Genomic DNA, 15,134 nt, shown 5'->3' with positions numbered 1-15,134 from the left:
ACGCTTTGCACCAAACCACATGACATGGGTGAAATCCATTTGCCACAACTGCAATGGCAAAAGACCTCGTCGGTTAACCCCACAGCCCAAGCCGAGCCCTTCGTTTTGACAATCAGGGCATGCTTTAACGATACCTTGGGCATCAGTAAGTAGTAAGTCAAATTGCTTTGCTAACATCCTAGCGGGTTGGTGCAAGAACGCATGCGATTGCCGTGCTTTGTTGAAAACGATTCCCTGGAGGAGGCTCCCGTGGCGCTGCAACCAATTGGTCAACTCTGTCATTTCCCGTTTCTCATCTGCACAGTGTTCTCATACCCAAGAGTTCTACCAGAGGGGTCATATTGCCATTAGTGATACCGCAAAGATTCCGCACCCACTGGATATCTCCCACAAGCTTCTGGACATGATGTAACATTGAAATTTCTCATGTTATTTGAACCTTCTGAGGTTTAACATTTGCTAGCATTTATGTGCCACCCCAAATACTTCCAAGGTGCTGCCTTTTGCACCTTTTCAGGAGTGATTATTACTCCGCGATGGCTTAAGATGTCCTGCAATTGAGTTAAAATCTCATCCTGTGGCAAGTTACTGAGGTAACTGCTTTCTTACAGGCTCTGATGCCCAGGCCACATACACCTGACGCATCGTGGGGGAATTGCGCATTCATTGCGGTAACACGACCCAATGGTATCTCTTATAGGGTTCTGCCTTGTTAATCGATGGTACCGAAAAGGCGAACCGTTCAGCGCCATCTGGGTGCAATCTTTTAGATTTATAATTAACAAATCCCATTCTTCTGGAAGCATAACTGGAGATGGCAAACCTGGCTGCAGGGCTCCCATACTGTGCATCACCACATTCACAGCTCTGAGATCATGTAACAGTCTCCGCTTCCCACTTTTCTTGGGAATGGTAAATATTGATGTATTCCATGGACTAGTAGAAGGAACAACTTGTCCCGCTCTCAACTGGTCCTCAACTAACCCTTGTATTTTTAGTAGCCTTTCAGAATTTAGCAGCTACTGATCAATCCAAACAGGTTCATCTGTTTTCCAGTTAATTTTCAGAATCGGCTACCCCTCAGTGACCGCTCCTAAAAAGGATGCGTCACTAACATTGCCTTCATTTGGCTCAATAAATCATGGCCTACGAGGCCAAACAATTCAGTTGGGGTAGTCATGACATACGGACACGTCGTAATGTGTTCACCATCGGGGAACACAAATGTAATTGGTAGCTGACTTACTAAGGTGGCTTGTGTGCCCCCTATCCCTGCAATACCAAAGTTTGGATTGATCGATGGCCATGATGGAGGCCAAATGCATTGTGAAATAATCATAACATCAGCACCTGTATTGATTGTCATCGGTTTCTTGACAACAACTCCATCGGGCCCTTCCAATTGCACTACCTTTTCTGGTTTACCTCTTGTTGTGTCCATGGCAAAGTATACCTGCGGTTTCCCTGGGGAGCCGAATCCACCATCTCCACGTTGTACTTCACCTGGGTTCGGAACACACGACCTGAATGGAACTAATTGTGCTATTCTGGTACCTTTAGGAATAGAAACAGGAGGGATTAAAACATGAATCATAATTTTCACAGTCCCACAATAATCTGCATCAATAAGCCCTGGGAGCACCAGAATTCCTTCTAGAGCTGTTGAAGATTGCCCCATTAAAAATGCACTAAGTCCAAACCCCAATGGTCCCTTTATGTTGACTGCGGTTTCCACATCCACTCTGGATCTTCCTGCGGTGGCGGATCTGGTGGTTGCGAGGCTGCCTGAGGGCTGGCAGCTCAAGCCCCTTGCATTCGTGTCGTCGCGCGAGGGGCCTTCGCAGTCGGTGTAAAGTTTCCCTTCTTCCTGTATTCTTGGTGGTATGGTTATCTTTCTTACACTTGTTGCAGCACTTAGTGTTAACAGTACCTGTACATTTGCTCCTAATGTGTCCACGTTTGCCACAGTTAGAACACTTGACCAAGGGCGTCTTACTGGCCTTGTGTTTCTTTGTAGCTCCTTGGAGAGCTGTGGCAGCATAGGCTACTTTCTGTGAGTCCACTGATCGATCCGTGTATTCTATCATATCAACGATGTCTGCATTTTTCGGCAAATTACACAATGCTTTGCGTGTCTTTTCAGTAGCATTTTCAAAAGCGAGTATTTTGAACATGTTTTCTTTCATGCCCTCGTTCATGTCAGGGTGGTCATAAATTGTATTCTCCTGTTTCACCTGGGTAAAAGCATGGCTGTACATATTGTCTGGTACGGTAAGAAAAGCTTGATACGCCAAGATCTGTGATAGATGATGAACCTCAGTGACACATTGTAACTGAGCGTTCCCTGATGCGAAGGGTCCAGTACCCATCGGCATCTGCATGGTTACTCCCCATAGGGGATCTGTTTGTTGTCGTGATGTTGCTTGTTCCCTATCACAGAGCTTCTCCCACTGCCAGAAAAACACTAACATTCGGGCGGGTGTCAAAATCAACTGTGCTAGCTGTTTAATATCTTGAGGTATCAGCGTATCAGCAGAAAAAATGAATTGCAGTATTTGGTGAGTTAACGCAGATTTGATTCCGTACTGACTCACAGCATTCCTTAATTTCTCAATGACCTTCCAGTCAAACACCTCCCATTTTTTCTGTCCATTTGATGCAATAACTGGGAATGCTTAGAGCATAGTCCCTTCTATAATGGCATCTGTTATTACACCCCTCCAATGTCTCTGCCTTTCTTCTGCAGCGGCTATTACAGGCGGCTCCGCGTCTGTCACGGGTGCGGTTGGTTTCCCCGTCTCTTTTCCCCATTTCCTTTAACAATTCTAACATTGTCTCTTTTTGTTCTATTATTAGAGTAGCCAAGTCCTTGTTTGCATTATTTGAATCAGGGTGTATGCTAGGTATAATTTGTTCATGTTGAACGGTGGTATCTGAGGGCTGGTTTTTCGTAGGCAGATTTTTACTCACTCCCTGATTCTGTAGGGTTTCCTTTAATCGTACGGTTAGGGAGGCTTGGGAACTGTCGGATGGCTGATTAATATCGGCAGTCCCAGGGAGTGGAGCAGAAGTCAAGGGCACGAGAGTAGGCGAACAAGCTCCAAAAAGTCTCTCTCGCTGCATTATGTTTTTCTCCCCGCTTTTCCCTTTCGCTTGCGGTTGGAGAGAGAGAGCAGCAAAAGCAGACGCAGACGCTTTACGATCTGCTTTCATTTCTTACAGAGTTGTCTTAATCAATTTCCATAAAGTTACAAGATCTTTAACTTCTTTAGACCCGTCACTAATTTCATCCCATAGGGAGGTTCCAATAGCATTCCAGGTACTAAGCTCAAAAGCTGTACCCACACTAATTGAAAGGTTTCTGTCCTTGCTTCATTAGTTTTTTAGCTGATTTATCATCATCAGTTACCATATCCCATAATACGTCTCCTAATCTACGCCATTCACTCTCCTTAAATAATAAATCTGGATTCTTAAAGCATCCCTTAACGCGACCAACCCCGAAATTTGCTTAATGCAGTTTACTCCCCGCTTTTCTAAAAAGCACTGTAATAATTTTAGGGCTACCTCTTGATCCATTGCCGGCCAGCTTCTTGATACTCCTGGGTGCTACCTTGATTAAGGCACCTCGGTTAAAAAGTCTTTGCAGCCTTTTTCCAGTAGCCCTCACTGACGGCGAACCCCTTTTGGATGGTCCAGGCACGAGAGTTAACACACCAACCAAGACGATCAGCGTTCGGTTAATCTTTTGCCCCCCAGTCGCTGCTACCGGTGCTTCTCAGTGTCCGTCGCTCCAATTCCCCTTTCTTCGGTCCCCGTTCGGGCACCATTTGTTGGAGCGGCGGAGGAATGCACATAAGTCGACCCAATATGAGTGATAGAAGTGATTCAACTTTATTTGCACGGATAGCTCATATTTATACAGTTTGCGATAATTATGCCTACTAGTCCTAATATGATTGGTACATTGCTAATGTTTATTCATTACTAAAACACACCCACTTGTGGTTGGCAGCTACGCGTGTTCAGTAACTTTCTCATGAGAACTTCTTCAAAAGTTACTTGTGAAGTTATGCCAAGGTCACACCGTCCCTGTCTTTCTCCTGATAACAGCGAGACCAGCTGTTGTTTTTCTCCCAATATCAGTAAAGCCAGCTATTTTCAGCCAAGGCCTAGTCTTGTTGCTCAAACTGACATTCTTTCACACAGAACTCTGCTCGCACAACTTTTCCACAGGCCCATGTCCTTTTTCAGCAAGCCACTTCCCAACAAAAGGTATTCCTAGAAAAAGTTTCCCGTTTATAAAGCAGGAGTTTGTTGGGGCTGAATTACAGTTCCTTTGTAACTGAATTGGGTCAATATTCCGAAAAAGGGGAATATGTTTATTTTTGAAACAGGTCAATACTTGCATGTGTTGTGCTGGCAAGGAGGAGGCTTCTTAAATGTAGAACTTGTTAAATTTAAAAGCACACCTCCACTCTCCATAGTATTGCTTCTATGTTAATTCAGGGTTAAGATATTCGTTCACTTCAGTTTCTGTGAATCTGTTAGGGCAGCGTGCTCTAAGGTGATGGGAGGGAGCAGGGGGAAGAAGGGGAGGAGGAAAAGCAAAATATCTGGAACCTGCTCTTCCATGACTCCTGCAAACTGTAATGTTATTTTTTTTTCCCAAGCCTGAAAACTGTACTTGGCAGTGGGATTGTGGCTATCTTGTTAATATTCTTCCTTCCTTTCTTGTTTTGGCCTCTCCAGGAAGCGATTCGAGTAATCCTTGGAAATCTTGATGATTTACATGCATTTTCTACAGACCACTATCTTTCTGTGTACCCTTTCTTTCCTACTTGTAAAAGAAAAGGTCCAATGACTTGTATCTGTTGGGCATTGCTTAATTTGACATTCCTGCCTAGTAGTGCGCAGATCTTTAGCTGGAGTACGACTCCTCTGAGCTTCGCAGTTTTACATTAGCTGAAGATCCTCCTCAGTTGTTGCCTTCACCAGAGAACTGATGTATGTAAAAAGAATGTTTTGCAGTGTTTTCAGATGGCCACCCCTGCGTTCCAAATCTGATTTAGCCAGAGAAAACGAACGTGCATATATAAAGTCCCAGGAAGCCCACGTAATGCGATTGCAAGGAAAGCTAGTGCGTTGTTTCAAAAGGTTAATAAAATGTAAAGCGCAGCAGCGTTGGCCGTCTAGTAGACAAGACCGCAGTAGTTTTCTTGTAAGGTACATTAGGATTAAGTATTGTAGTTGCTGTAGTGTAAAGGGTTACGGAGAAGTTACTCTCCTGAGGCTGTTGTTGCAGAGAAAAGTAAGTTAGTGGAAGGAGAAGCCTTTTCAGTCCTAAGGTGCGTCAGTTTGTGAATCGGATCAGGCCCTTCGGCATCATCTCCTCCCGTGATTCCGAGTGCCCAGGAGTAATGAACACCCGCGTGTTTCCGCCTCCAAGGCATCCCCTTCCAGTCTCGGCAGACTGCGTTATTGCCACCCCTGGTCCTAGCAGGCAAGAACGAGATCATCCTCTTTCTCTGTCAGAAGCTGGTAGGTATGAGAGCAACTTATTCCTGTTGCTGCCAGGAAGAGAAAGTAGCCCAGAGCATCGTCAGACAGGAGGCACCCAAACAAAGGAAGCCTCGTTGTTGGTTTGCTTCGCTAAAGCGCAGCCAGTTTTGCCTGCGTGCTTGAGGAGGGTTTGATTCACGAGCTTGTATTTCTGGAACTGGGAAGTCCATCCACCTGCTCAGGCAGCACCGGGCCCTGCGGAGAACTGCAAGCTCAGAGGCCTGGCGTGATGAGTTGTCCTGCAGTCTGTGTGTCGGGCTCCTCGCTGTAGCATACCTCTTAGTTAATCGCCAGCTGTGGGAGTCCTTGAAGCCAAACTCAAACGAACAATTTCATCCCTTAAAGGAACTGACTGTGTCATCTAGGCAAATCTTGGGCTTCATCTCTGGTCCTCAGGATGCAAATGGAGTAAAAGTATTCATGTTCCCTGTTTCTTCCTGAGGTCAGAGGCACGTAAGGAGGCTGCTGCCTGGCGTCACCCATTCGTGCATGCATGAGCTCCTAGGTGTGCGAACTGCACCCCCAGGAAGGAACGTCTGTAACTGTGGCGTTTGTCATGTCAATTATCTTTTGTTCTCCCATTTTGAGGAGGACTGTGAAGTGAATGTAATGACGCTAGTCCTGTGAATCCTAGTCCTTTTCAGGTTTAAAAATAATTTTTAAAAGAATTACTTTTTAGTTAGGAAAGCTGATGAGGTTTTCTTCACAGGGTTGGGAGAGCCTGGCATGTTGTTTTTTGCGGGAAGATGTGAGGACTGAAGCCAGATGCAGTTAAGGAAACACAGTGCTATGAATGCAAGCAACTGATGGGAGAGTGTCACCTGGATGAGTGTTTCTTGTAATGTGTTACTAGCGTATGGTGTCTCCTCACATCTCATTTCTCCGCTGTGTAGTTCGATGTGTCACTTGTTCAGCTGCTGCTGCTCATTAAATATAAATCTCCATTGGCAGGAGCAGTTACAGGGTCGTGGATCTTGGACCAAGATCCTCAAAACCCCCTAGCTATGCGAGGTTTCCCTGCCGCACGTGCACTGCCTTTGTGTCCTGACGCTCTGTTTCTCCAGGAATGTCAGTATTTGCGTGGGGAGTTTCAAGGACCTGCCTGTGGACGCGACGGCCCCTACACCCCTGATGTATTCTTCTGGTGCTGCATCCTCTTCTTCGCCACCTTTGCCCTGTCAAGCTTCTTGAAGACGTTTAAAACCAGCCTCTACTTTCCAACCAGAGTAAGTAGAAGGAGGTGGCCAGTGTCCATCTCCGCACTCGTTTCCCAAAATGGCTTTCCTGGAGCACTAAGCAGTATTTGCCCTGCCTTGGTCAAGCTGGGAAATGTTGGCCTTGCAGGCCAAGCTCTCCAAGAGCTTGGATGTCCCACACTCATTTCCATGAGTGCAAAATCATCATAGTGTTTCCCACCTGCCTCGTGACCTGCCCCAGATTGAAGATTTTTGGGGTTTGATTTTTTTTTTTATTTTTTTTCTTCTCCTCAGGTAGTAGGAAGTCAGGTTTCCCAAAGTTTTGGGGGTTGGGGTTTTCGGTTTGTTTTTTTTCCCCTACCTTCTGCGCATTATGTGCTCGAGTGGAAAGTAGATTCGAATGAGAAGCTTCCTTTTGAGGACTAAAGGATGCCTCAGTGCCTTGTTGCCATTGTAGCTGTGAGTGTAGCTGTAGTGGCAGACATGTGTTTTCTTATTTTTAATATTATTATTATTATCTTTAGATTTTGACTTAAACCAACCCTTGTTGGCCTAGTTAAGCTTTTTTTTATTGTCTGACCCCAGATCTCACAGGGACAAACACAGCAGCAGTATCTAAGCAAGGGATCAGGCTGCATGTGCTCAGAGGGGTGGTGGGATTTGGTTAAGCAGCCTTAATGTTGTGGATGTCTGCAACTCTTGCATCTCACCTTACGGCCCTGTTTGCCATGCCCCTCTCACCTCTGGTTTCTCGCCCCAGGTACGGTCCACAGTGAGCGACTTTGCTGTTTTCCTCACCATCGTCATCATGGTGCTCCTTGACTTTGTGGTTGGGATCCCATTGCCGAAGCTCCAGGTCCCCCATGCGTTCAAGGTAACGGGGTGTTTTGGCACGTGGGGGTGCCACAAGGTGATGCCGGGGCAGGGCAGGGCTGAGTCTGGAGGAGATGCTGGTGGTGTGACCATCTCCTCTTCCACCTCCAAGTGCCTTGCTTCCTCCTGGAAACGAGAAGATGGCCCCAAAACTAGATACCTACAGGGGAAGTATCTAGAGCTGCTTGCAAGGAGGAGACTGGCACTGCTGAAGCCCCCGGGAGAGGGGGACATGAAGCCAGGGCTGGGAGGTGCTCTGACGCAAGGAGGGAGGGGAAAATGAAAGCCAGTGGAGTGCCTGGGCTGGGAGACAATGCTGATGTGTGGGCTTTGTTGCAGCCTACCAGAGACGACCGCGGGTGGTTCATCAACCCCATAGGACCCAACCCTTGGTGGACGGTGTTGGCTGCGCTCGTCCCAGCTCTGCTCTGCACCATCTTGATATTCATGGACCAGCAGATCAGTGCCGTTATTGTGAACAGGAAGGAGCACAAGCTGAAGGTAAGGGCCTGCGAGAGATGACCCCAGCCCCTTCTGGGCTGCAGGTCTGGGGGGAAGCTCTTATTCCCGATGCTTTCTGAAGGCATTGGTTTGGGACAAGGTCAGGCTGCGTGGCAGGATGCTCTCCTGGATTAACGATGAAGCAGGGAGCAAGTGACAGGGCAGTATAGATGAGCAACCTTTTGGAGGAGCAAATTAATCTTGGAGCAATAGAGAAGTGCGTTTTTGTTTTAAAATGGCAGCAGCAGCAGTTGTGGGGAATGAATTGTTTTGATGCGCTGCCAGGGATAACTCAGAGTCACACCTTCCTCGCAAGTGGCAGAATTTTCTTTGTGAGTGAAAAAAATGATTTGGTGCTTTTGGGTTGTGGGTTGGTTTTTTTTTTGAGAAGTATGTATCGCACAAGCTCTGCATATCCATTGTTTCTGAACTCCTGCCAGATTTTCATGCCAGGTGCTTGTGCAAAGTCTGCATACACCCTTGCTTGTTTCCATTTCTTGTTTTGAATTCTGAAGAAATTGACTTGTGCTCGAGCAGGGTTTGAGTCTGACTTGCGACGTTATCCTTGCTCTTGTGCTATGGGATGCTCTGTTTCTTGTTTTCCTGCCTGCAGAAAGGATGCGGGTACCACCTGGACCTTTTTGTGGTGGCCGTGATGCTCGGGGTGTGCTCTGTGATGGGGCTGCCCTGGTTTGTGGCTGCGACCGTCCTGTCCATCACCCACGTGAATAGCCTCAAAGTAGAGTCTGACTGCTCAGCTCCAGGAGAACAACCCAAGTTTCTGGGGATACGAGAGCAGAGAGTCACTGGCTTGCTGATCTTTGTGCTCATGGGCTGCTCCGTCTTCCTCGCTTCTGTGTTAAAGGTGAGAGGAAAATGCAAACCACCCAACAACCGCGAGCTTGTTGGAGGTTACAGAAAAACACTCCCCTCTCTGCAGGCCTGAGTAGTTAGTTGTGGAGCGGAGGAGGAGGAGGTGATCCCAACCCTTGGGGCTTGACCCACGGTGGGAATCAGCCTCAGTTAGGCTTTGCAGCCCTTCAGGCCCCTGTTTGGTGTGCTCGAGGTGAGCGAGCAACGCAACTGCTTGAATTTTTGGGTGTCTTTCAGGCCCACCCATGTTTATGGGTTACAGTTGAGCATATTCAGACCAGCACATCTGCTGTCTTTCAAACAGGCAGCCCTTTAGTGGCTGCAATTTGCTCCCCAAATGCCCCGGAGCAGCCGTTCCCAGGAGCTAAACACACTGAGGTCATCCCTGTGGGCTTCCTTGCACGTTCCTCCCACAAAGTAATCTCGTCTCTAGGCTAGGAGGAGGCCTGTGGCCTTTGCCTGTTGCCCCAAGAATAGGCAGAAGTGTTTCTTCTACCGCCAGAGGATGCGGCATAGGGTAGCACGGGTGAAATCACCTATTTTCCTCCAACCTTTCTGGAAAATAGGGTTATTCTGATGAGAGGTAACTCCCAAGTTCAGCCTAAAGCAGAGCCTTAGCTCACTCGTGCGCACAAAATGGCAAAAAAATGGTTAATATCTGACCTATCTCTAAGCCTGAATGGAAGCTGGAAAGCTTCAAGCAATTTTAGGCAGTGCCTGTAGAAGAGGGTGGTAATACTGAAAATGCAATACAGAAAAAGAAACGATTGCATTCTTTCTTTTTCTTTTTGTTCCCCCCCCCCCCCCCAGTTTATACCAATGCCTGTACTTTATGGCGTCTTTCTCTACATGGGTGTGTCGTCGCTCAGAGGAATTCAGGTATGGACTCTTTTACAGCGTGCAGCATGTCGGCTCCCTGGTATTTTGTCTCCGTAGCAGCAGGGAAAAAAGCAGTGGCATGGGAAAAACTTCTCGCAGAGCAAGCAATGAAACTCTTTTGTGTAAGAAAAAGATTGGTGGAGGCACAGGAGGTAGATAGGGCTGGGAGGACCAGGCAAGTTCAGCGCTCTCTGTTGCAGGGTTTAGGGCAGGTCAGTGTTTGGTTACGTGAAAGCGGGGGAATTTGGTGCAAAGGGAAGGCAGTTTCTACCACTGGTGGAAATCCTCGCGGGGGGATTCAGTGGGCCGAGAAATGCTAATAATGGAATGGCATTGGAATAGTTGCCGTTTGGTGGGCAGCTCTCAGGGGCAAGCCGGTTGCTAGATGGAGCGAAGGGAAAATGGGTGCTGCTCCCAGGAGGAATGCAGTGGGATCCAGGATTTCTGACGGCAAGCGAGATGCTGCAAAGTGCCTCCACGTCTCGAGAGGGCCAGCAACTTGCCGCAGTCCCAAGGTGGCAACCTTTCCCTTTTATTTCGCAGTTCTTTGATCGCTTGAAGCTGTTTTGGATGCTGGCGAAACACCAGCCGGATTTCATCTTCCTGAGGCACGTGCCCTTGCGAAAGGTGCATTTCTTCACGGCGATCCAGCTGACCTGCCTCGTCCTGCTCTGGACCATCAAGGTGTCCCGTGCCGCCATCATCTTTCCCATGACGGTAAGAGCTGCCGCCACTCGGCAGCGGGGTGTTTGCAGCGTTGGAGTGAGAGGTGGCATCGTCTCTGAGCTCACCGCATCTTCCCTCTTATTCGTGAAGGTTTTGGCTCTCGTCTTTGTCCGGAAAGCGATGGATTTCTGCTTCTCAAAGCGAGAGCTCAGCTCTCTGGATGACCTTATGCCAGAAAGGAAGAAGAAGTTGGACGATGCCAGAAATGAAGCCGGAGAAGAAGAAGAGGTAAGGCTTGCTGTGTCCTCGGGGCTGGACATCTCCGTGTGTCTGTGAGATTGCCTGTTTCTCTTACAGCTTGTCTGGAAACGTTGGGGGAAGATCAGCACTCAATTGAAATAGATCCCAATAGCCTGTAACTTTTGTAACCTTTGTTTCCTCAAGTAGCAGTGAGCTGAACGTTTGAATACAGGTGTAATTTTTAAAACGAGTCGTTTTTCACAAAGGTCATTATCATTATGATGATTATTATTAGATGCTGCTGCGGCTGCTGCTGCTGGCAAGACTTGCTCATAATCGTGTTTTGAACACACAATCCCCCTGCCCCGAAATCTTTGGAGTGAACGGTTTCTCCCCTGCTGCACTAATACCTATAGCTGCCAAGGGGCAGAAGCGGAGGGCAGACTGCTAAGTTTGTGCTGGGCATTCAGCTTATCTCCACTTTGATCAAAGACAGAGAACGTGATTTGTCCCTTTTTTACATCAGGAGTCCAGGAGGGCCATGGAAGCTGCTGCTGCTGCAAGTTCAGTTCAGCTGAACGTGGGGAAGACCAGTGACGTGGATATCCCAAAGCAAAGCAGTGACGGGTAAAGCCCCACCAAGCGCCAGGAACCCCGGCAAGATTAGCTTGAAGGTGTTTGGCAGAGTTTTCTCCACTTGCCTCTTTGTGGGGCATCCCACAGAAACCAGCAGGCAACTTGGTGGGAAAATCGAATTCGGGGGCAAGGCTGCAGGAGGCAATTGCAGGGCTCTGACCCCAAGCAGAGTGGCTGCAGCACTCATGTTTGACCCCCAAACCTTGCCTCATCAGTGCCTTTACGGTAGCTGGAGATCCTCATACTTACACATGAGGAGTTGCAGGCGTGATCTGTACCAGCAGTGGCTTAGGAACCCGGACCGGGGCTAAGCCCCAGCAAGAGCCTTTGCACAGAGCTGTTGCTCTGCAGCTCCCCGGCTTGCCTCCCAAAACTCCTCATCCAGCAAAACCTCCCACACTTATGCGGAGCTTTGATTCTCGGGGCTCCGCTGTTCCTCTTGCTGATGCTAATGCCCTTGGTGGCATCAGTTCCCATAATCACGGATTGCTATGTAAAATATTTATTGCAGGACTGATCCTTCTGAGATTGTTATCCTGGATGAAATGTCACAAACGACCATATGGAAGGCTCTCACTTTGAAGACAGAAACCCTTTGAATCCAGGGAGGAAAAAGGTAAAGGATTGCACGTGAACGTGACCGTGCTCCTCTGCAAGCGACGGCGCACACCTACGCTTTTCCCACGCTTTGGCCGGCAAGGCTGAGCAAACGGCCTGTCCCTGGGAACAGGCAGGGAGGACCGTGGCATGCAAACCAGCTCCTCTCTGCTGGGGTGGTCCCCCAAACAGGGCTGAATCAGCAGCAGCTGGCAGGTCTTCCACTGATGATGCTCTCCCTCTTTTTCTCTTCCCTTCGCCTTTCCCCACTCCCGCTTTTCACGTTTAGGAATCTTGACTTTGAAGGAGAGGAGTGAGAGCGTGACTCGGGGATGTGCCAACGCAGACAGAGGGAGAAAGCGCTTTGTTTCAGTTGGAGGATTCCTATTAAAGCCATGCAGATGTTTTCAGTTATCCTTGGTGTGCTTCAGGCATTCAGTATCTCTAGACCAGCAAGCTGAGGGGAACGTCACAGTCAAGGGGAGTTTGGTGGTGTTAAGTCTGTGTGCGTACGTGCGTGTGGGGGTGTGGGTTTGTAGTGGTAGAGGGACTGCTACAGCTTTATCATTCAGTGCTGCTCTTTTAATACCTAATTCCTCCTCTTTTTTTTTCTCTTTTTTTCAAATGTAAACTGGGAATGTCCAAAATAATTTTCTGTTGTATTTGATGCATTCTCCACTTTCTTCTTGATCACGACCGGGTTTTTGGTCTGGTTTGGGGTCCTGGCTTTAATTCGCTCCTACATCTCTTACTGATACAAGAGGGATACCCTCTGCGGCAGGTCAGCATAGAGAGCCTCCGAGCCGTTGGTCTAAGGTGAAAGAAAAGCATTTGCTCCCTGCGCTCCAGTTTTACCTTTCTTGGTTGGTTTGGCAAGTATCACAATAACGTGTGATGAACTGACCATAAACCCCATTCCCCGTCCCCCTGTGCCACTGGGGGGTGGTAGGGAATCCGGGAGTGAATTTGTGCCCAGGAAGAAGGGAGGGGTGGAGGGAAGGTGCTCTGAGATTTGGTTGTATTTCTCATTACCCTGCTCTGGTTGACTTGTAATAAATTGAGTTAATTTTCCCCAAGCGGAGTCTCTTTTGCCAGTGACGGTAATTGGTGAGTGATCTCTCCTGTCCTTATCTCGACCCACAAGCTCTTTGTTATATTTTCTCTCCCCTGTCCAGCTGAGGAGGGGGAGTGATAGAACAGCTTTGGTGGGCACCTGGCATCCAGCCAGGGTCAACCCACCACAGGGGGAAATGATGTACTTAAGAAATGATGTACTTAAGCCACACGAAAAAGGCCACAAAGCTCTTGTGAAACAAGATCCCCTTTGTATGATCAACGCATGCCTTGCTAACAACTGTTCCCCTGGAGAAGAACTAAAAGACTGAGAAGAAGGGAACATCCTACCCCAGGAGGCGCCAAAAAGTTGAACAATTGCTAATAGGCATGAAGTCAGAAACATCTTCGCAAACTGGAGGAAAGGTAAAGAAAGGTGGCAGGGGGAGATCATGACCACCAACTCAATTCCACACCAAAAAGACTTACCCCCCCCCCTCTCCTTGAGCATGCGCTGTAGAAGAAAAGAACATTGGACCTTTAATTCCAAGCAGGGGAACTTCAACCTGATAGAAACTGTGCGAGATAAGCGACTCCCAGCAATAGTTTTGGGAAGAACTTTGGAAATCGAATATGTATAACTGAACTGTATAGATTGCTTGCCCGTTTAGGCATGAGGGGTGCTAGCGTTGCGGATTACCACCTAGCCCCCATCTTTTCGTAAACATGAACTGGAATAAAATACCTCTGCTCTGTGTTTATATTGGCATTTTGCACGCCGGGTAAACGACCCCACTTTTGGGACAACAGTGGGGCAGGCAAAGCACCGCATCCCGCAGGCCAAGGGGCTCAGGCACCCACGCCGCTGCCAGAGGACTGCCGGCAAGAGGTTTGGCATCTGGCGAGGGGCTGCTGGGCCAGGGTGCCCAGGCACCCACCCCACTCCCCCAGCCGCAGCCACGAGTGCTCTCAGTGCTGGGGCAGAGGCCGTAGCAGCTGCCTGTGCCCAAGCCTGTCCCGAGCGGAGGGAAGACTTTGCTGGCGAGGAGCAATCCAGTGAAGGCATTGCTGAAATTGCTGGGCTTGAAGTTGCTGCCGGGCCAGGAGGGGGCCGAGGGGTCCTTGTGCAGCACGTCCTGCTCCAGGGGCAGCAGCTCTCAGGCCAGCAGCAGTCTGCTGGGGGGGACGCTCAGCAGGGACTCGGGGATGGGGACCCATGATACCGAAAAGCTGGTCGAAGAAACTCTCTAAGAGTTTTAGAAAGTAGGCATTCTTTATTGCAGCGCTGGATGCACGGGGGATAGTTCCACCTAGCATGCGTGCCACAGCTTCAGCACAAACAGGTTCTATGGCGTAACTAATTACATATTAATCAGATTACTATACATAGACATAAAAATTACTGTAACTGAGTATCATAGGACTGCCTACATCTGATCGCACGCAACGGTTCTTCATTTGAGTCGAAGGGCTGCTTTTGCGCCCACCGATCCATTTCAAATTCTGTTGGCTGACCTTCAAGTCTTGTTCGTCATCCTTGTTCTTTGATCTTGGAGATTAACATGGTTCTAGTCATATATGGTCAGTTTCAATATTAATCTTATCTAATGTACAGGAACATCCAGTCATAAGAGCAAAGAACTGTAAAACTTAGGAGTGGGTTACTAACTCTACTAGTTAATTACTTGGCTACACTTCTGTCTATTTTTTCAATCATAGTGTTAGTATAAGATTTCTAATAATTATTTACCAAACTCCCTTTTACAGTCACCTAGCAGCAAACCAGTTTCCACGGCTGGTACAAAATATTAAAACCAACAAATATTTAGACATACCATACATTCTGTATGGACGTATGCTATCAGCCACTGCCTCACTTTGGTGCCCTCCTCATTCACCTCCAGCAGCTCCGAGAACTGCAGGGTGTAAAGCGTCAGCCACCAGTCATGCGTCAGGTATTTCACCTGAGGGACAGAGGGGGCCACTGCGTCACTGTGAGTCTCCCCAGGCAGGGGCCACCCTAAACCCATCATCCAGGCAGGCTGCAACCCCATCAAC

At 48.2% G+C, this 15,134-nt stretch overlaps 1 protein-coding gene across 6 annotated transcripts in view; it reads left to right on the top strand.

Annotated features, from left to right (window-relative positions):
* The window catches only part of LOC126037109 (electroneutral sodium bicarbonate exchanger 1-like), a 33,542-nt gene extending 19,982 nt beyond the window's left edge, over positions 1 to 13,560 (top strand). For 5 of the 6 annotated variants that reach the window (XM_049797325.1, XM_049797328.1, XM_049797326.1 and 2 more), the window contains 10 exons: positions 6,627 to 6,788; positions 7,519 to 7,632; positions 7,971 to 8,132; positions 8,746 to 8,997; positions 9,816 to 9,884; positions 10,428 to 10,601; positions 10,701 to 10,838; positions 11,317 to 11,417; positions 11,938 to 12,042; positions 12,313 to 13,560. In XM_049797325.1, the coding sequence (XP_049653282.1) occupies positions 6,627 to 6,788; positions 7,519 to 7,632; positions 7,971 to 8,132; positions 8,746 to 8,997; positions 9,816 to 9,884; positions 10,428 to 10,601; positions 10,701 to 10,838; positions 11,317 to 11,417; positions 11,938 to 12,025 (1,260 nt within the window). In that variant the 3' untranslated portion in view covers positions 12,026 to 12,042; positions 12,313 to 13,560. Of the gene's footprint in view, positions 1 to 6,626; positions 6,789 to 7,518; positions 7,633 to 7,970; positions 8,133 to 8,745; positions 8,998 to 9,815; positions 9,885 to 10,427; positions 10,602 to 10,700; positions 10,839 to 11,316; positions 11,465 to 11,937; positions 12,044 to 12,312 lie in introns of those variants that run through there. The other variant, XM_049797330.1, reaches the window with a different exon arrangement.
* Positions 13,561 to 15,134: the final 1,574 nt, after the last annotated feature.

The sequence above is a fragment of the Accipiter gentilis genome, unplaced genomic scaffold (genome assembly GCF_929443795.1).
Source record: "Accipiter gentilis unplaced genomic scaffold, bAccGen1.1, whole genome shotgun sequence".
In the NCBI taxonomy this organism is placed as follows: Eukaryota; Metazoa; Chordata; class Aves; order Accipitriformes; family Accipitridae; genus Astur; species Astur gentilis.
This window is presented reverse-complemented; position numbering and strand designations above follow the sequence as displayed.